This window comes from Netta rufina, assembly GCF_964035555.1.
Source record: "Netta rufina genome assembly, chromosome: 2".
Classification (NCBI taxonomy): Eukaryota; Metazoa; Chordata; class Aves; order Anseriformes; family Anatidae; genus Netta; species Netta rufina.
In genome coordinates, this window is record NC_140124.1 from 102,244,166 (window position 1) to 102,266,200 (window position 22,035).

The 22,035-nt window shown below is 33.5% G+C and overlaps 1 protein-coding gene across 1 annotated transcript in view; it reads left to right on the top strand.

Annotated features, from left to right (window-relative positions):
• Positions 1–2,989: 2,989 nt before the first annotated feature.
• The window catches only part of LOC311206462 (cadherin-19-like), a gene marked incomplete at both ends in the record, with an annotated part of 38,096 nt that continues 19,050 nt past the window's right edge, over positions 2,990–22,035 (top strand). Inside the window, 7 exons of the mRNA XM_084281795.1 lie at positions 2,990–3,187; positions 6,277–6,571; positions 12,630–12,749; positions 13,392–13,556; positions 14,492–14,676; positions 15,884–16,137; positions 18,743–18,879. Of these exons, the coding sequence (XP_084137921.1) occupies positions 2,990–3,187; positions 6,277–6,571; positions 12,630–12,749; positions 13,392–13,556; positions 14,492–14,676; positions 15,884–16,137; positions 18,743–18,879 (1,354 nt within the window). The remainder of the gene's footprint in view (positions 3,188–6,276; positions 6,572–12,629; positions 12,750–13,391; positions 13,557–14,491; positions 14,677–15,883; positions 16,138–18,742; positions 18,880–22,035) is intronic.

Below are 22,035 nucleotides of genomic sequence, written 5' to 3' on the forward strand. Positions count from 1 at the left end.
TAATTCATAATAAATTACTGTTACTATGACAACGGGAATACAAAACCAAGTCAGAATACTAGAACACCTAAAGCTAATATCCAGTTTCAAATGATGTTAGGATTTCATCTGGGGACAATACTAAAACAAACCAAAGTACTCCACCACTTTGTACCAAGAGGTAAATCTGTCCCTAGTCTACAGGAAAATCATGGATTTCACCACATATAAAAGGAAAATACTACTTTAAAAACTGTAGCCTACTTATTACAACCACAATTGATATTGTCATCACTCTATTCTCAATATCAGTCTTTATTAAACCAGTGTAGTCCAACAAAAGTGAGAGAGATGTACTACTTACTGAAGAATAGGACATGGTCCCGATTTCTCTTATTCCCTTGAGAAATTATTAGTGAGAGCTCATTTTTTCGTCTATGAAAATATATTTGTCTTCTTCTTAATGAGAGATTATTTTATTAAGAATTTGTATAATTACATTATATTATTATATTACCTAAAAGCTCCGTACTTTTACTAATCCTCCATTCTGCTACATATTATAGCTATAACATGGACTACAAGGTCATTTCACTTACAATAACCTTACAATTAGGGGAATAAAAGAAACAACTGACAGGGGAAGATAGAAAACACTGTGATAGGCAGCAGACTCAGCACAGAACTGCCTTAAAACTGTGAACTCTTTTTTCCTTTAAGTAAGTAATACTGTGTGTTGTTGTTGCTGTTGTTTTAAAGAAAGATGAGAAATAAGAAATTAGTTCCTGGTTATTTTGTAAGAGTTACTTCGGAGAGTGAGTTGAAGTTTAGAAAGAAGGCAATTGTTTGCAGCTATTAGGTTTTTATTGTTTATTTGGTATTTATGGCTTATAAAGAATGGTAACTTATGCTGGCCGACAGCTGGAGGCTTTTGCCAGATGAGTAGGAAGATGCTGGAAATAAATGTGCTCTGAAATGTCTTGAAAGTAATGGCAAATTGAATATGTTTGATGTAGCAGAGAAGGGAAAAACAGAGACATACAACTCTGAATTTCCTTACATAGCTTTATGGTTTTTTTTTTTTTTTTTTTTTTTTTTTTTTTACAATTTGTTCAGCATCTGTATTTTCAATTAAAAGTCACATTATACACATAAAAAATAGTATGCAACATCTCAAGATTTGAAAATATTTATTTTTCCACAATATGTCAGAGTACTGAGTAGAGGAGAAAGATTGCCTCTCTTGACCTGCTGAGATACTTTGCCTGATGTAGCCAAGAACATCATTAGCCTTCTTAGCTGCCAGGGCACGTTGATGACTCGTTTTCAACTTGGTGTCCACCAGGACCTCTGGGTTCATTTCTGCAAAGCTGCTTTCCAGATGGGTGGCCCCCAGCTTTTTCTTATATCGGGGTTTGTTCCTCCCCAGGTGCAGGAATGTACTGAAATGAAACGACCATTTTCAAGATTTTATACTGAGCAAATTAGTTCTTAGCACTAAATGCACCCATTGTAAAAAGACACTCAAGGCATAACACTTGCTCAAGCTTTATTTGAGAAACAAGCTGAGCTTTTGTTGACATCGTCTTCCATGTGGCAAACACTATTCTTACAGACTTAGGATAATTAGTAATTTTCCATAGCAAACTGCAATGAGAGTACACAAGTCACACCCTTTCCATTCAAATCTCATCTTGCAATGTTATAGCTTTTGAATTTGAAAAACAAAATGTATACAGAACTGGAACCAACATTCTAACTTCTACAATTATATATGTCTTTCTGTTAAAACTCCTTTATCTTTTTCTCAGTAAACATATAAACACAGATTACATTTTAACAGAATCTAGTTTAACATCATATCAACTCTGGAAGGAAATGAATAAATGTCTACGTGATATCTCTGTTTTTTTAAGCAATTACAATATTTTCCTTTGCAAAAGACAGGTGTTGATAGCTCTGTTATTAAACCGTGGCTTTAAAAGACATATACATTTGTATTTCATCCTGAATAGATAAATGGTTTATGGATTTTTCAGGCCTAAATTAAAAGCAGCCATATATATATATATATATATATTTATATATATTTCCAAGTGTGTTGTACAAACTGACCGCCATGAGATAAATTCATAAACCACAATTTGTTCTTGCATAGAAAATGCTATTTTTCCTGGCTAAAGACCTGAAGAAAATTTCTAGATCTATTGTCAAATAAGGTTTTAAGAAATGAACGTGGGGCAAAGGTTTTCAGAATTCTCCTCTTTGCCTCTTAGAAGGCAGTGATTATCAACTGAGAATTGCGCTTTATTTAAAATTCAGTTTTATTTATTGTGCCAAAAATCACAGGAAAGAACATAATATCATATAGCTTGTGCAAAGACCTGCTTTTCTACATGGTACCCTTGTTCCTTTGGCATTTTTGTTGGTGTTCTGCTGACTTGGGAAAGAGGGAAAGAAGAGGTTAAAAACAAACAAACAAACAAACAAAAACCTGCACCGCTCTGTTTCAGTTATCAGTCATCATGGCCACTGAGGGTAGTCATGCACCCTTCAGGCAGTTCTGTAACTGCTGCTCAAAATGAGTCCTCTCTAAGTAGAAACATACAATTATCCCAATCAAATTATTCCTAGGTTACACAACACAATTACCCAGCTTAATTTGAAGATGAATTAATTGGAGGATGATTTTTCTTTTTTTGCATAAAAAGTCCCTGTGTAGGATATTCATAAAGGAAAGTTAAACACTTGACTTTCATGCCAGAGTCTCTAAAAGTATCTCAATTTTAATCAGAAACAGACTTTGTTCCAGCTCTTTCCTTTTAGGAAGAGGAAGAGGTTTTAATATTGCAAATCAGCTCTTACATTAGCACAGAATATATAAGTAAAAGTAAGAAGACAAAAGAAGACAAAAGTGATGCCTTTGTGAAACTTTGTCTAAGGTCTATTTTTTTTTTTTTTCTCCTTCTCGTCTTCGACAGATGAAAATTGATTGAAGACAGGCTTCAGCATGAATTGTTCCACTTTGCTATGTCTCATGCTGACAGTGGTTCAGCTTTGGCTTTGCTCTCCAACCACACAGAAATACAGTGCCCAAAACACAGATCAGTCTTTCACAACAGTTCGAAGAGTAAAACGTGGCTGGATATGGGAGCCGCTTTTTGTAACTGAGGAACAGACCTCAAGGATGCCTGTGTATGTTGGACAGGTATGGTAAGTCATGATGTAAGGATAGTTCAAGGTTAGATTTAATGTTAGATTTTATTATCATCGTACTGCCTTGACTTGGAAGATCAACCATCCTCGTTGACTTGGAAATATCAAGAAAGATACAAAAAGGGCTGAGATAGCTGTAATCAGGCAGCACAACATCTCAACTTTACTGCAACCTGATTTAGGGTCAGAGAACTCCCTGGGCTAAAGGTCATGGCTCTGCAGTCAAGGAACCACCACTCACATCCTGTTACTAAAACTAAATCTGTGCAGAGTAGCTGAAATTTTCCTGTCTTCTGAATGAAAGTTAAGGACTCATTTATCAACATTTGGCAACTTGCTTGTGCTATTTTTGGCACTTCATCAAAGAAGCCATAGTGAGTGAAATTTACAAACAGTATTTAGCATGATTTTCTATTACACTAAGTAGCAGCTGATTTACCCCTCATTAATTTTTAATGAAGCAGATTAATACTAAATCCTTTTACCACTGAGAAACTACAGGAATCTGCATGGTTCATTAGATTAACGTAGCTTTAGCACAATGAACAATTATTTTTCACCCTCCTTTAAAAATGTGCTTTAAGATAATTGTCTTAATGATACTTTATCTATTCCTTATTTTTCCTTTCTACTTACAATTATTATTATTATTTATTATTATTATTTATTTTTGTAAGCTAGAAGTAATTGTAGTCTTGAGATCTAGTTTTCTTTTCTTTAAGGCACTTTCTAGGTAAATGAACCAAAATAAGTTTAACTGCTAATTAACTAGCACTAAAATTTAATTGGGCCCAAAGGGTGAGGTGCTCAAAATTCATTAATTGCTTTTTTTCAACCCCTTCAAAATAACTACTATGGAATTGTGATTTGTGATGTCTTACTTCTAAAAGAACAAGTATAGACATAGTCATTAAAAAAAAAAAAAAAAATCATTATTACTTTTCCCATATCTGAAAAGCATTGTTTCCCATAAAAGAAATGTCATAAATGCCAAACATTTTCACGCTGCTGTAGATAATTTTCAAAATCTTGTGTTTCTATTTCTCACAGGTAAACTATGGATAATTTTAATTTAAGATTATTGTTCATTTAGTGCAGTCTAACCATTGTCTAAATCAGACACATTTACTTGTGGCTTTCTGTGAAGTACAGTATGCTCTGTTATCAACAAGTAAATTGGCATTCTATGATCAACTTTATAGTAAATAAGGCCCAGGAAGAAACTCCATCAACAATGACAAAGGTAGACAGTCTCTGTTAGCCTTATCACAACTTCTTTCTGCAGTTAGATTCAGAGCTTAATCTTCAAGTTTCATCTAACATAGAATTATCTTCCATTACCATGTTTGAGAAAAAGTGTTCATCAGTACTGCAGTGTAAGATAGATAATGACAACACATAACTTCTTGTCCCAGATCTCATTTACAATGAAAAGACCACTTAGTATATTATCTATTATAAAACAAACGAACAAACAAAATACACAAATAAGCTGAGAACCTTCTGTCTACTTTCCCAGCATATGTCATTTATTAGAGACCTCTCATTTATTATCGTTAAGGTCATGAAAATATGTTGGACATAATTATACTAAGCAAAATGGTTCATCATAGGTTTTGTCTAAACACCCAGTCCCAGTCAGGCTTCCAGGCTTCCAGTCTCTAAGGGTTTGATACACTCTGTGATCATATCTCAACCATATCTTAAGGTAAAGATCTAGATGTTCATTATCTTTCCCATGTCCTGGTGTTCATGACAAGGAAACTATGATTTATGGTTTCTAGAAAAGAACATGTGGTGCCCCTTAGCCAGATGTCATTCTTGGATGATGTTTAAACGAATGGGACGAAACCAATCATAAAGGAGTCCTGCCCTTAGGTTCACCCTATAAAGGTGAACTTGCCCCATGTTTTAAACAAAAGTACATATGTTGAAAGCTTTTGGCTTTAAGTTGTTTAAATTTTAGAGACTTTAACCACCATAACACTGAAAATTATTTATCTTGTGTTTGAAAGGGAAATTAACTCTGCATAATTTGAATACTTTGTTAGGATTCAGTGCAAGAACTCAAAACTGTGTTCCTCATATCTCTGAGCAATGTCCCAACCTCATTTTTAATAAACTATCCAGTTGATGCATAAAAAAAAAATTAAACAATTCAAAATAACCAGTCATTGTTCCAAGGAAAAGCTAAAATGATTTGTTTTTCAACTTCAGCATCAGTCACAAAATATTTTGAGTGAATATAATAGAGAAATGTGCCATAATTAATTCTTTCTCAGTATGTGACTTCATATTCTACACTGATCTGTAAGGTCAATAAGAATGAAACAAAACAGAAAAGTTATTGAAATAATCACATAGACATATCTCTTACGTTTAAAGCATTCCACTTAGTAGAATGAGCAAGTTGGATACATATTTATTTATTTTTTAAATTGGGTTTTTAAATTTTTATCCAGGCCCTTAAATATTTTGTCTAAGCATGAAATAAATAAATGTCAGAGAAATAATATGATGGAAGTTGATGTTCACAAACAAACTCAACTGTAGATGACTGGCACATTGAAAGGTTCAGTTACTGCTGTCGCAAAAGTGATGTTGCATATCATTAGCATTAACAGAACAATTATGTTGACATGAACAAATGCAGCTGAACCACAGTGGTCTCCAGGGCTCAGCTTCATCAGAGGAATCATCCTCATAAAGCTGATCTTAGCAAAATAACAGAGGACGCAGGTCTTCCAGGAAGGAATTACAAAATATGTCAATTTATTTCAGAATAAATAATACAGATTTATACCACAGAATGGCTTTTCATCTCTTTAATATTTCAACAGAATTGGAACACCACTCTCATATTCACACCTAGTATTGCTGAGTATAAAAACAATATATGTATATATAAAACTTTTAAAGTACACTTATAATTTATAATAATAAAAATTTAGATAATGTTTTAAGGTCCTTTGCCTTGTTTTCAGCAGAAGTTTGTGGGAGCTGATAAACTAATGATCTAAATTATGTATTTAACATTAATTTCTTTCACTTCTGTGTTTGTTTTTTTTTTTTCACTTACAGCTGAAATCAGATTTAGACAAACAGGATGGCAACTTACAATACATTTTGACTGGGGAAGGAGCTGGAAGTATATTTATCATTGATGAATATAATGGCAAAATTTATGTGATACAAAAGGTGGATCGAGAAGAGAAACCCTTCTATATTCTAAGAGCCCAGGCACTTAACAGGAACACTCATCTTCCCGTTGAACCTGAATCAGAATTTATTATCAAGGTTCGAGATATCAATGATCATGAACCACAGTTCTTGGATGGACCTTATGTGGCTACTGTTCCAGAGATGTCACCTGAAGGTATGACATGCCATAAACCAAAGTCTTACATGTATCAGAGTCCTTTTACATATTCTGGATTCATGCTTGTATTGAATATGGAAACCTGTCTTTTCCGTCACTGGCATAGCTATGAAATAGGTACTTGTTTAAAAATACAGCATCACACTTCAGAATAGATAGACTACTGTAACCAGTTGGTACTGCAAAGGAGATTTTAGGCAGACAGAATTCACTGCTTTTTCAATCAGTATAGCACCCTAGTATCTAGAAAATTGTTCAATGTATTATTATTATTATAACCTGTCAGCTCTTCAGACTATTGTGAAACAAAAGTAGCATTCACTTAAATTTTAAAAGCCTCTAACCTAAGTTAACTCTTTAAGCACACAAATAAGCTTGGCTGAACAGCACTCAACAGCCTCCTTCAGTTTCCTCTGATTCTGCTTAATAATTAAACAATAGGCTTTTATTATGCCCTATCTAGTATAAATCATACTATAGTGTAACTGGAGAAGAGTCAAAATCACATGACAAGCACTCATGATTTCCCCACAAATACAGGGATATTTTCCTTTCTGTAAGTAATGGGTTCAGAACAGGAATGAAGTGGGCTGATATGATGACCATCCTCATATCTTGTATGATGCCTACCTATTTACACAGCCAAGCCTCTTTCCACATTGGAAAGCTTCCCTTTGTTTGGATTAGATGGTGGGCAATAAAGCAGTCTTTCAATTTCATAAGCACAAAAATTGCAAAAGGATTTTCCTATCAAAAGTGATGACTTAACCTCTGGACCACTTCTTCCACATATCTATACATAAAAAGAAGATCTGGACCATGTACCTGGAAACTTAGTACAACAAATATGAAGCAAATTTTGCTTTGTGACTACAATAATATAGACACAGTAATATAGTATAAGATAAGATAAGACAAGATAGATTTATAGAATATTATTTTATTATATATTATATATTATATAATACATATTATATATATTACATAAAATATAATTATATATTATATTATATTATATTATATTATATTATAATGTATAATTATATTATATATTATAAATTATATATAAAATATTATATATTTTATTATATATATAATATAACATAGATATAATAATACAATAAGTGACCACAATAATATAGAACAGTTTATTGTTTAGAATTATCTGGATATTTTTATCTTGGATTACACAGACCTGGGTCTTTGATACAGCTTTTTTTTTTTTTTTTTCCATGTGATTCACTATTATTGATAAGACACTAGATCTCTTATAAAAAATCAATTTTAAATAGCTGATAATATAATATGGCTCCATTTACACTCACCCTAACCTATAACCTTTCACAGAACTATATCAAGAATTCAATTCTGAAACCCTTCTATTTTATCGTCCTGTCTTTATGACAAGTTCCTGTCTTAGTGATGAGAGGATGATTAAGAAAAAAAAAAAAAAAAAAAAAAAAGGAAAAGATAATAAAAAAGAAGTCAGTTAGGGTAGTACTTATGGATCAAAGCAACAGTAGCATTCTCTTTCCATTTATCTGTTTCTCACCTCAGTTCACCAATAAGCAGTTGACAGATGAGAAGCTTCAATCTGTGTTCACTTGAGTTGCCTATAACTGACAATCTGAAAATAGAAGGTGCAGCAGTCTTTATCAAATCTACGGTATCTTTAAATTCCTAAAATACTACATCGCTTCAACATAAGATTTATTATTTATTTATTTTTTTTAATAAAATATCCCACTAAAATATGAAAAATAAATCAGAAGTAACAGCATTCTCTCAATTTGTCAGAACGTGTAAAAAATAAAACAACATATCTGTGTGCCTCCCCTCTTAGACACAGACTTCTTGAGATAGTGAATTCATAGACTTGCAATTAACCATTATATAACATGAATTTAGGATGGCCCTATTGATCTTCAAATATTTTCTACATTCCTATGTTTGGCCTCTCTAGCACTTTTGTTATTGTTATTCTAGCACTTTTGCTATTGTTATTTTAGAGATTACTTTTCATCAGCTTCTTCTGTGTAGATACTAGTACACAACAGGCTACACTGGGTTTATGAGGCAAGGTTTTAGTAGCAGGGAGGCTACAGAGGTGGCCTCTGTGGGAAGGTTCCAGAAACTGCCCTGGGTTAAATTAGAACCAGCTACATCCAGCTCCAAGTTGGATGCCAGCACCTGTTGCTGGCAAAGCTGAGCCAGTAAGCAATTCTAGTTGCGCCTCTGTGAGATCAGATTTAAGAAAGGAAAAATCTGCTGTGCAACAGCATATGGGAGAGAGTGAAAAAATGTAGAGGAACAACCCTACAGACCACAAGGTCAGTGCAGGAGGTGCTCCAGGCCCCAGAGCTGAAGTTCCGCTGTGGCCTGTGGAGAGGCCCCTGGTGGAACAGGCTGTTTCCCTTCAGCCCAGGGAGCAGATGTCCACGCTGCGGCCTGTAGAGGAGCACTCAGTGGAGCAGGTGGATATGGCGTGGAGGAGCCTGTGGCCCATGGACAGCCCCCACTGGAGAGCAGGCGAAAGGACTGAATCCTGTGGGACAGATCCCATACTGGAGCAGAGGAAGCGAGTGAAGAAGCAGAGAAAAGGCATTATGGACTGACCACAACCCCCATTCCCCGTTCCCCTGTGCATTTTGGAGAGAGGACATAGAAGAGAATGGATATCATGGAGGGTGTTTTTAGTTTGCTTTTAGTTCTCACTTCTTTAGACTGCTATATGTGCTCTGTATTTAGGTAATAAATTTCATTAATTTCCCTTATGCCAAGTTTGTTTTGTCTGTGGTGGTAGGTGAGTGATCTCCTTGTCCTTATTATCAGCCTTTTCTTTCATCATATTTTCTCCCGCTGTTCTATTGGGGATGGGGCATAAGAGAGCATCTGTATGGTGCTCAGCTACCTACCCACGTTAAACTAAGATACTGGCATACTAAAGTGTATTTTGAGACATACAGAGTATAAATGGAATGGTATATACTGGTATACACCCTAATAGCTCCAATACATGAAACAGCTGAGCCACACCATGCTGTCCTCTCTGGGCTCACTTACCTTGCCTCTCCAAGTATTGCACTTCTGAGGTGAAAGCTCATTTGATGTATATCTTAAAGCATTAATCCTTAGAAGGGAATTTTGAACTTCCCAAATGGACAGAAACAGTAACCAATCAAAATCACAGTGCTTTTCTCCCAGTAAAACAGAATCTCCTTCTGCATAGTAAGAATATAGACCGGAATTACTTTAAATGGCACAGTGCAATAGAGAGTCTTAGTCTTTGCTCCATTTCAGAGCTCTCTAACGACGTTTCAGCTCAATTATATTGGACCTGGGATCTTTTTATGAAAAAACTTGCTTAGGAAGCATGGTCCATACTCAGAAAAGTAGTTCACAATTGCTGAACTTTTTGTCTGGAACTAAGAAAGCGAAAAGAATAATTCACAGCTGGTCATGTATTACTTGCTTCAGAAAACCACAGAAAAACAGAAAACAGACATAGATAATTTGTACCTAAAGTTAGGTACAAATATCTAAATGTATACTAATGTGACAACAAATTAGAATATATTTTACTTCTTTCTTAGCTCTCTTTTATCTTCAGTACTAAACTTTATTAGGATTTTAAATGCAAGTGTCAATGTGAATGAAAAGTGTGTCAGCAAATGAACTCTTCCAAGAGTACAGGACTGCAGTTTTCCCTTGGGCATTCCGTGCAGTTTTACATTAAGTGCTTCCCATATAGCTGTTAAAAGTGTACAAATGCGGTATATGTGATGGAATGGTTAGGTCAGATGCAATAATATATCAGTAATTACTGTTTTAGTAGATTTCAAACTCTAGTTAGAAAAATGAGTAACTATTTTTTATACAAGGGCCTTCTAGTTTACCTAACGGGTTGCAATATATAAGTGGCACAATAAATATTTTGTCCAAAAGAAGTAAAACCAACAGCAAAGGAATGTAAAGTAAATCTTATATAACAATCAGAAAAAAAAAAAAAAAAAAAGTAATTTGCTTTAAATAGAACCTAATGAAAAGCACAGAATGTGTAAACATGTTTACTATGCCGCTTAAGACATTTATGTAGACACAACACATATTTGGAGCTAAACTTTATATCGATGTCACACAGACTCACATATTCAGAAAATGCATGTTCAAAAGCTCACAGATAGATTTAGTTGATTTGTCTCTGGCATTATAGCAGTTTTCACATAAATTATGTTAAACTATGTTGGAGTTTTATTATATCAATTATATGATTGCTGTCATTATATAATGGCTGGAATGTCAAGAGGTGGTCTTGTTTATTTGTTTGTTCAGAAAAATAAATAAATAAATGAATAAATAAATTTTATCTGGTCAATTTTTCTCTTCCAACCAAGGAATTAAAAAAATGGCCGAACTTTCTTTTCAAAATTTATTGGGAACATTAATATTACTGCTCTAATTTCTATCATTCAAACACAAATGTCTAGGTAAAAGCATACTTCCTTTTGGCAAATGGTTTGCTTTTTTTGATATGGGTTAAATGTACAAAGAAATAGAGGTTTCATAGCAGTGAAAGACTAAAAAATGAAAAAAAAAAAAAAGTTTTCCAAATCTGGGCAACATTTTTCTTCTGCTCCCTTCATAGTCCATATTTAATTTAGAAGCTCATGTACTGATCATGAAATATTTGTCCCTTGCCTGCTTCATGTTTCCATTACGCTGCTTCTCCCTGAGCCCACCTGGGCAAATTCCATCCTTCTCCCTTCTGTGATACTATGGAAGAGTTAACAAGCAAGCAAAAAAAAAAAAAAAAAAAAAAAAATTATAAAAAATAGATTGCAGCTGATGTGAACTTAGCTGCAGTATAGCCAGATGTTTTCATTTAGTTTATCTTTTAGCCTTGATAAACAATATTGTTATTTATGAAGCGCATATATGCCTCAACAAATAATGTATTTGTTTTTCTGGTAATAATTATTGACTTGTAGTTTGACCATAAAAAGATTCAGATCTAATTCCTTGAGCTCCATCATTACTTTTCTATTCCAGTATAACTATACATAGATTTTTAATATATATATTAGTATATGTTACAGCTCTAAGTAGGTGCAAACATGAACATACACCAGATAAAAAAAAAAAAAAAAAAAGTATTTCCTGCTTTTTCTCACAAGAAGTGATATTTATGTTGTGCAGAACTAGGTAAGGAAAAAAAAAAAAAAAAAGGAGACAAAAATAAAGTTTACCTTATGAAATTATGCTACAGTGAATAATACATTTCAAAGAATAATCATCATTAATGGCACCCTGAATTTTCTGCCAATCTTGTTTATAGGATATAGCCAGCTTTCAGTTAGAGATGAAATCAAGCTCTGCAGATTGATTCTGTTGTGCATTCTGCCATGGAAAAGGCTCATTAAAGACTCAAAAATATGAAATGTTATCAGAGCCTTGTCATACTTCTTGGCTGCTTTCCTTGCTAACAAGTAATTTCTTTCAGTCAGGTAGTGGGCCTACTAGTGACAAAGTCACTTTTTTTCTTATTCTTAAAGAAAAGTTCCATAAAATACTTAGCAGAATATTCAAGGGGAGGTTAAACAATTTATTCTACTTCATTTACATGCCAAAAATTAGGGGAAAAGGCATAAGATGTACAATTTTAAGCAATATATAGACAGTGCTGAAAAGTTGTATGTTATTTCATTTTATTTTAGTTGAAAATCTGAATGCATCAAAATAGTTGCCTATGGAATATTTTCCATTTCTGATGATGGATTTTAGAAGGTGAATTTGCTCCTGCAAATTTTCAGGAGGGTTTGATAATATAACTGACTTATTAAAATGTCTTTAAAGAGCTTGTGCTGTGTAATTATGAAATAATTTATACAAGATGAAAAACACTGAAGAGAAACAATAATGAAAAAAATGAGAGGACAAGAGGCATAAGCAACAGTTTAAAATAGCCCTGTAGATAATTCCAGAGAAATGCAATAAGTAACTTCAATATGTGTTTGTAGACAATGAATAAATATAATCCACTTTATTTTTTTTTGAGGTACTTCGGTTGCACAGGTAACAGCCACTGATGGTGATGATCCTTCTTATGGGAATAGTGCCCGTCTGATTTACAGTCTCATTCAGGGTCAGCCTTATTTCTCTGTGGAGCCAAAGACAGGTACTACAGAATGATCTTGTCACCTGATAAATAAATAAATAAATAAACTAACATAAAGTAGATACAAGCAAATATTTCTTTCTTCATTTCTGCAAGAATATCAATTGATATCACTATATATTTTTGCATTTTTGCATAACTCCTAGATTTAAACAAACAAATAAGTAAGTCATTACTTTCTTTCCCAAGGGAAGCTGAGATTACATCTCTTTTTAGAGAATGAAGAATTTAGTTAGATTCTGAGTACCCTATTCAACAAGTGGACCCAGAGAGACACACTTTTGACTTAGCAGCTCTAAGACTCACTATGTGACCATTTCTATCTCTATGTAGTTGGAGAAACCACAGATATGTGATATCTCTTCAAAATCTTGATTTCTGGGGAAGATGGTTACATATGGTAGAGAAGATATATGGTGTGTTCTGCTCCCTGTAACTCTAAGAATGAATCTGTAACACAGTGTAGATGTTCCCATGAGTACTAATTTCCAGCATTAGGACAGGTGTGCCGTGCATAGTGTAGACCATAAATCCACAACTGTGACCAATGTTCCATTTTATACCCATATTATATAGTCAGATATTGGGAAAAAGCATGACTATTATATGTCAGGGATATAAAAAATGGCTTTATATTTTCAGGGGTCATCAGAATGGCTTCCCAAATGGACAGAGAAACAAAAGATCAGTATTTGGTCATCATCCAAGCCAAAGATATGGTGGGACAAGCTGGGGCATTTTCAGCAACAGCTACAGTTACCATCAATCTCTCTGACATGAATGACAATCCACCTAAATTCATAGAGAGTGAGTATAAGCTTCTTACAGTAGCTGAAGACTTTAGGAAATTTAGATTTACTGTAGCTCTGTTAAGTTCAATGATAGGGTGTTTATTTATATTTTTATTTTTTTTATTTATTTATTTCTGAACAAGTCTATGCTTTGTTTACAGCAAACAAAAAATAAAGACAAAAAAAATGAATGGAACAGAAAACCAACCACTATCAAAGGACCTCAGGCCTTCTGTTTTTATCATGAGGCTTTAGAAATAAATATCTTATATATTAATCTTTATCTTAGAGATAAATATCTTACATATTTGGAGATAAATATCTTGCTTTATATATATTTTGTGCTCAACAATAGGATACAACTCCCTCTCCTCTCCTCTCCTCTCCTCTCCTCTCCTCTCCTCTCCTCTCCTCTCCTCTCCTCTCCTCTCCTCTCCTCTCCTCTCCTCTCCTCTCCTCTCCTCTCCTCTCCTCTCCTCTCCTCTCCTCTCCTCTCCTCTCCTCTCCTCTCCTCTCCTCTCCTCTCCTCTCCTCTCCTCTCCTCTCCTCTCCTCTCCTCTCCTCTTTGTTTGTTTGTAATGTTATGTTTTGTTTTGATTTTAATATTTGATTATTTATTTATTTTGGGAGGTACTGTGAGCTTTTGACAAATGATGTGACAGTCTGTCCAGGGAGTTTGTTGCAGACGTGGGAGATACGCTTGCGGGAAGAACTAATAAAATGTTTTTTGGAAAGTGCTGCAATCCACTGCTTTTTTTTTTTTTTTTTTTTTTTTTTTTTTTTTTTTCACCCTGCTGTAGTTGATTATCCTGTCTGTCCATTATTGGATTAGATACATAGGTCTATTAAAAGCTGGGGACTTTTTCCTGATTTCTGAGAACCTCAGGCCATCATACTCTCAATAACTATAAACCATGGATCACTGAACTGTGATAGTATTTGTTTCCTCAGGACTATACTATTTGAATGTCTCTGAAGATGCTCCTGTGGGCACTACGGTAGGCAAAATCATGGCAGAAGACAGCGACATTGGGGAGAATGCAGCCATGAACTATTTCATTGAAGGAGATAGTTCAGATGTTTTTGACATCATTACTGACAATGAGACTCAAGAAGGAATTATCTTATTAAAAAAGGTGAGACATCAGAAGCTTTCTGAAAAATCCCTAAATAGAGAAAAGAACCTCCTCAAATAAAAAGGATGTTTTATAAAATACCATTTATTTTTTTATTATTTTTATTTATTTATTTATTTATTTATTTTTTCCTCAGGCTTTGTGATTTGACTGGAATATTTGGGGGATAAAAAGAAACATTTTTCTTTCTGTTTACTTTTTTTCCACATTCCTGTAACTGTTAAATACAATACTGATAGTCAAAGTATCTTAATATTATTCCTAGCTGTGTAACAAAGTGTACCCCATTATGAGTATATCTTCTGTGCATCATCCGTAAAATCTTTATCAATAAAATGTACACATAATACCTCCTGCACTTCAACACCTCCTGTTAAACTCAACTGAAACCAGAATGTATTACAATGTTGGGTAGGCAGTCAAGTTTTTTGCAATGGCATAGCTTTATAAAGGCACTAAATATACTAACTTATTAATTACAATATTTCAGAGGATTTGGGAATGTATTACTTATTTTGACATCACATAGGAAGAGGAAGCATTTTGGGCCATCTGGGTCTTCTGCTGAGATAAAGTTCAATAGTCTCTAGTGAAATCCAGGAGCCTGAAGAACTGAATGTTATAACATTTTTTGTTGTTGCTGGTGGTGGTTTTATTTCTTTTTCTAATTTCAGTTTATTACAGGTCAGGAAGGTTTCTAATTTGTTTTTGTTTCAGGTGATAATGACTGTCAAATATAATAATATAATGGTGTTTATTAAGCTCTCTGATGCTTTTTTTTTTTTTTTTTTCTTTTCTTCTTTTAGAGGGTAAATACTAACAATCTGGAAGACTAAATTAAAGCGGAATTTAATTGATTCCCATTCTTTATGTTAAAGTCAAGAATAATGTTTGCTAAAGTTACACTTATGGTGGCAATGCAAGTACTAATAAAAGAAGGTATTTTCTTAGGGGTGACTTTCTGTGGGAAGTGTTGTTTAATGGTAACAAGAAAACCAGTCTACATGTAAAAGCAAATAAAACATTGCATCATTTAATTGTTAAAGTGTTTTTAAAGATATTTGTTTAATGTTAGTAGTATCTATTAAAAAATCTGAAAGAAAGGTAACATTATTTTGCCTTTAATTTCACACCACTTAAAGATCTGTTTTTAATTCAAATGCATAAAAAAAGGAAATATTCCACATCTCATTTTCTTTCTTAACAGAGAGTGGATTATGAAAGCAAGAGGAGACACAGTGTTAGTGTTAAAGTTGTAAACAGATACATTGATGACAATTTTCTGAAAGAAGGACCATTTGAGGACACAACTACTGTCAAAATCAGTGTGCAAGATGCTGATGAACCTCCAGTTTTCAACTTGGAGAACTATGTGATGGAGATAGCTGAAGGGGTTACAAATGGCTCATTGGTAGGCGTTGTTTCTGCAAGAGATCCGGACAATGTTAACAGCCCAGTCAGGTACCTAACTTAAAAATCTGAATAGTCCTCAAATATAATCAGAGATGGGATTTTCAAAGTCTCCAAAGACTATTTGTATTCCTTACTTTGGCTCATGATTGTAGTTAATCGATCGTGCTTTCATTGTGATAACCTGTGTTATTCTAGGTTAAATCCTGATCCCTAGCCCAAAATCTAAATAAATGAACTTTGTACAGCTTTAAGATCATTTTGAGATGGGAAAATTTATTATACAGTGGCCTGGAAGAAGTTCTGCATAACAGCAGAGCCAGGGTACCATAGTCAAAGCTGTAAGTGCCTAGAGGTGTTCCAGTCTGTTTCCCATATCTGCTGTAGAAATGGAGAGATGAACTGTTTGCTAGGAGGGAGAAACAGAAAAGTTCCTCTGATATCTGTTCAACTTAGCAAGACCAAAATTTACCAATTCCCTACATCTGCCACAATAACCACACAGAAATATTATATAAATATATAAACAAATACCCCAGGATTATAATTTTGAAAATTTATTTTGCTGTTTCTTAAGGGAGAAAACAGGCAATTATTTTTTAACACAGGGTTTAGAATTCTCATGTTACTTGATTTCACTGTACTCAGCAGTTTAAAGAAGCTAAGATACAGGGACAAATGAATGATGTACAAAATAATTTATGGTGTATAGATTAATTTGTCAGATTCCTGACAGCAAAATCAAACACACACACACACACACAAAAATATAGCATAATTAGGGTTTCAGTAGTATGCAGTGCCATTTACTATATTTTCTTATTAATTTAATGTTATTTAGTAAGATAGTTATAGGTTAGATTAAATAAGAATAAAAAAGACTGTATAAAAATTTAGGTTTGGTTTCTTGGTTATATACTTAACTTTTTGTTTAAATGTCATGTTTTGCTGTTTAATTAGATGATTTTCTAGCATCTCCAATAAAACATGCAAACATAGTGCTTATCTATGACTTCTGAATCTGAAATACTTTCATGGAACTTGCTAGGAAGTCAGTATGTCTGAACAATGAAACATATATTGCATCACTGAATTGCTTTAAAATAGAGCATGTCACTTCCATATACAAATATTTGGCTAACTTCCACATATGAATCTAATTTTGAAACCATTGATATTATAAATGACAGCAGGTACACATAATCTAGATATCTGACTGTGCTGAATCAGAACTCCAGTTTCTAAATTAACCAAAAAAAAGAAACAAAAAACATAAAGGCATATTGTGGTCTGCAAAATCACAATAAATAAATAAACAAACAAACAAATTATCCAGCATTGATTTTCTAAAAATTATTCATCAGTAATCAGATTAAAAAAAAAAATAAAATACAAAAATCCAAGAAAAAAAGTGTCAGAAACCTCCAACAAGCTTTGGATGCAAAGGATGAGAAATATTCACATAATTTGTATATAAAAAAAATAAACTAATTAAAAAAGATTGAATTATAAATCCCTAAATATATTTTTCCAAGTGGTGTTTGTCTCAAATAAAAAGAAATATCTTGTCTGTGTTATGAAGGTTCCTTGATTTACTCTCTTACTGATTTTCCAAACAGACAAAAAGCTAACTCTAAATCAAAAGTTAGAGAATCATCCAAATGCTGACACGTCTTAAATACCTAGTCTTAAATACCAACAATATTAAATACCAACAAGAGATAGAAAGTCTTTTTGAAACAAAATTAGACGTACAATAAAAGAGGGAATAATTAATTGTGGGAATTCCAAAGTGGAATGGTAAGAACGTTTTAAACCCTGAACACAGATTTTACTTCTGTGACATGGACTCTGCTAGGAACTGTGGCACAGTTTTTTTTTTTTTTTTTTTTTTTGTTTGTTTGTTTTGATTGATTGATTTTTTTTCATGTCATGAAAGAATATTGGTAAATATCCTTTCCATTTGAACCAATATCTCTGGTGTCTTTTTTCAGTCCATCTCTGGCCTGTGACTTTAACAATTTGAATGGTATGTATGTACATATGTGTGCACGTGCATGTCTGCATATGGACATAGCATCCAGTGTTTTAAATGAAGACTCAGGAGCAGTGGACTCATTTGCAATCATCTTCTACTTTAGGATTTTGTAGCCTGCCTATGTGATGCTTCATTATACGTAGTTGTCTTTCTTTCTTTATAATGCCCATTCCCTCAGCATCAGAGCATGTCAGCAATGATAAAATAGATTTACCATTATACCTCCACTTAGCTGTTAGTATTATTCATTTCACAAGTGGCACTTTTGCTGTTTCTTTTCAGCGAAGTCATTCACCTGCTGTGAGCCTGACTTAGATGTAAGAATGAATAATGCATTTCAGATTCAGTTCACATTAATATAGATCTCAGACATATTTAGTTTTATAAAAAGAAGAGCTTTGATCTTGGCAGTAGTGAATTTTAAATGTTTATAAGTGTACATTTTTCATGACTTCTGAGTTGTTGCAGCACACATTTATATGGATATATGCACAGCTTTGTTTTCTCAGCTGACAATAGCTTTATATGTCCTTCTCAAGGAACATTTCAGTATTAGGGAATCTCTTGCTTCACTTTTTTTTTTTTTTTTTTTTTTTTTTTTTTTTTTTTTTGGTGCAGGTATTCTATTGTTCAAGGCATGCATTTAAAGAGATTGTTCAGCATCAATGAACACAATGGAACAATCATTACAACTGAACCTCTGGACCGAGAGATTGCTTCTTGGCACAACATAACTGTTACAGCCACAGAAACCAGTGAGTAAGAAATTTAAGGAACACTGTGCTTTATATACTGCAAACTGTAATTATCCTCTGAATATGCCTTATTTTAAATGAAGAATGCATGCTTCCTTCTCATTATACTACTATTGCTTGCTACACGAAGGAACATTATTAAAATGATTAGTTAAATAGAGGCAGAATGCATTTGAGCTCCAAGGTCCTGTGCTCTTTCATAAAAGATGACCTTATAAAAAATAAATAAATAAATAAATAAGAAATTGTAATGGGATTGTGCATGTAACACTTTCAAGTTACACTGAAGCATATGAATTGCTCCTGCAGTGCAAGATCTTATGTTAAATTAAACCCTGGTTAATTTCACACCAGATTTTTGACTAGTGTGAAATTAGCCAGGGTCTAATTTAACACCAGTCAGAAACCTGTGGCTCAAATTAATTGTGAATGTAAGGCCTAAATCAGTTAGACTTCTCTTCAGTGACAATTAAATCTCTGAAATCTCCTTTATATAGTTTTCATCTCTCATTTTTGTTTGAAAGTCAAATACAATTGCCTCCATTTGTACTTTTGGTTACCTGCTTGCCCTAACTCTAGGATAATGCTCTAGAAAATTAACAGCTACTAATTTATAAAGTGGTTTAACAAGATTATTAAGATACTTTTTAAAAACTCTTCATATCAATCCCTACAAAGGAGAAGAAAAAGCCAAAATATACAAATATACAAAACTGGCTAATCAATAAACCAAACAGATTTGCTAAATACTTTTAGCATGTTAGTTTAAGTCTGAATCTCATTGAAATGTTATTTATTGTTAAATCTACTTTAAACATATATTCATTAGTTCCTCAAAGGAAGCATTCCCTGTATATATGTCAGAATTTTACTGCTAGAAGTTCAATGCAACATATCCAGTAACCTTTTTCAGTGAAGTCTTTATTTTGTGTTTGAAAATTGATAGTATTACCTTCCTTTTCAGCTTCTCTGGGTGTTTTTAAATATAAATATATCTCACTTTTCTTGTTGTTGGACAGCTGGCAGGTGATGGTAAAGTTGATCTCTGGCATATTTTTGTCATGTCTTGAATAACACTATGGAAACACAGCAGGATGATTTTGGTCTGGACTTTTCTGTTTAGCTAAACAATAAAAAAGGAAAGAACCAAATGTTACAAATGAATAAGTATCTCCTGAGCAGAAAAAAAGCAGGTCTTTCATAGTAATGAAAGTTATTGCAGACAGAATCATTATCTCCACATTCTTATTTTTATTCTTTATTTCTTTAGTGATGATAAGGTCACTGTCTATAAAAATATATTCCAAAGCATTGGAATTAGGTCACCTTGCTATGGACATACCTGAAATTATTTATATTTTGAACTAGTAACATTTTATTCCTTGAAATATAGTCCTACCATACACTATGTACATGAGACATTTTGTGGATGACATGTGGATGACATTGTAGCTCCACTGAGGCCAAATCAAAATGACATTAGACCTCATCCACACTAGCTATTCATTGAAGTTGAGATAGAACTTGAAACTGCATTACAGCAGCAACCTCTCTGGGGGCTTATTCAATGTCCTGGCATTTATACAGGACCCAAGCCTTTTGCCTTTACTGTGATGACAGAGATCAGAAATTATGGAGAGTAATTTGCCTGTTATTTCATGACTTGTGATGTGGATCATTCAGTTGAGATACTGTGTTTAAAGGAGCCCAGAATAAGATCTAATTCACGTGAGTTTAAACTCAAGTAGTGGGAACCTGCAACCTGTTGAACCTTATTCCACTTTATACATAGGATTTTTTCCAGCTCAAGAGAAATCAAGATTTATTTGATCAGTTTTTACTTGGTTTTAATAAGCTTCCACCAAGTGCAAGTCTAAAGCATAAATAGAAGCATTCTAACAGTCATAACAGAAGCAAACATGACAGCAAAAGATCCTTAAGCCATTATATTTACATGACAGTGATTTATTGAGTCAGAAGATGATTTTCAGACAATTAATTAATTTTTTAATTAGAATGACTGGCTCAGCTTTCCCTCAATTGAACTAAACATGAATGAAAAAAATCCCCATGATAGCAACTGGCTTGAGCTCAATTTGATTCTCATTTCTCTATATTTCTAGTGGAAAAGTTAGTCTTACTTAAACTTGCCCTAAAGAGACAACAGTCATTTGTCCATAGGGTTTTTCAGATGTCCATTTTTATTGTGTTATAGAGCTACTTCATGACTGCAGAATTTATAGCTCTTTGAAGGTTTCAGTCATGGATCATATCATTAATTCAGTGTGTAATTGTCACCCTTCTTTGGCCATATATACTTTTGTTGATAGACTTCTTTTCAGATTAGTTCCAATGTCCCTACTAGTACCTAGGTGCTGTTTGTGTGTGCATTTATTTGATGGTAGGATGTAAGTCAACACAGCATCCGTGAATCTGATGAACAAGCAAGTTAAGAATAAGCCAAGATAGATGGCAGGGCTCTACCCATGCCTCTTTGTGTATGGCTGAAGGCACTAAAATCTTCCCCTCACTCCTTATAGAATTACAAAGTCTATTACACACCCATCTCTGACCTAACTAAAAAGGTTAAGTCATGCGCTCTGTGTATGATTTCTAAAAGGGATGTGTGCTACTTTTTGTAAATAAAATAAAATAAATAAACAAAGCATTATTTCATTGTCTATTATATTATTGTGAATATTGGGATTAAACACAAGAAATGTCATTCCCCAAAGAACTATCTCTGAGATGACACTGACAGATCATAAGCTTTGGTAAATTAACACAGCTCTAATGATTTCACAGGAGGAATAGTTATGTGAAACTGCTGACTATCTAGCCATTTATCTCAGTGGTACTTGCTTTTGCTGTCATTTCTTTGGCAAAAGACTCAAAGCTATCAACACAGATTCCATAAGTCCCAAGAAATCAAATGTCTGCTCCAAGGAACTAGTGGATTATAAATTTAAAAAGAAATGTAAGAACCACCCAAAGCCATATAATTTGAAGTGACGCAGAAAGGTTTCTCTTAAAAGTCCATTAGATTATTTTAAGAAAATGTCTTAAGGACTTCTGAATGGGTGATAAGCAGTGACACTTATACACATCATGAAGCATATTCTAACTGTAATGAATGTTCTGTGAGTAACATACTTG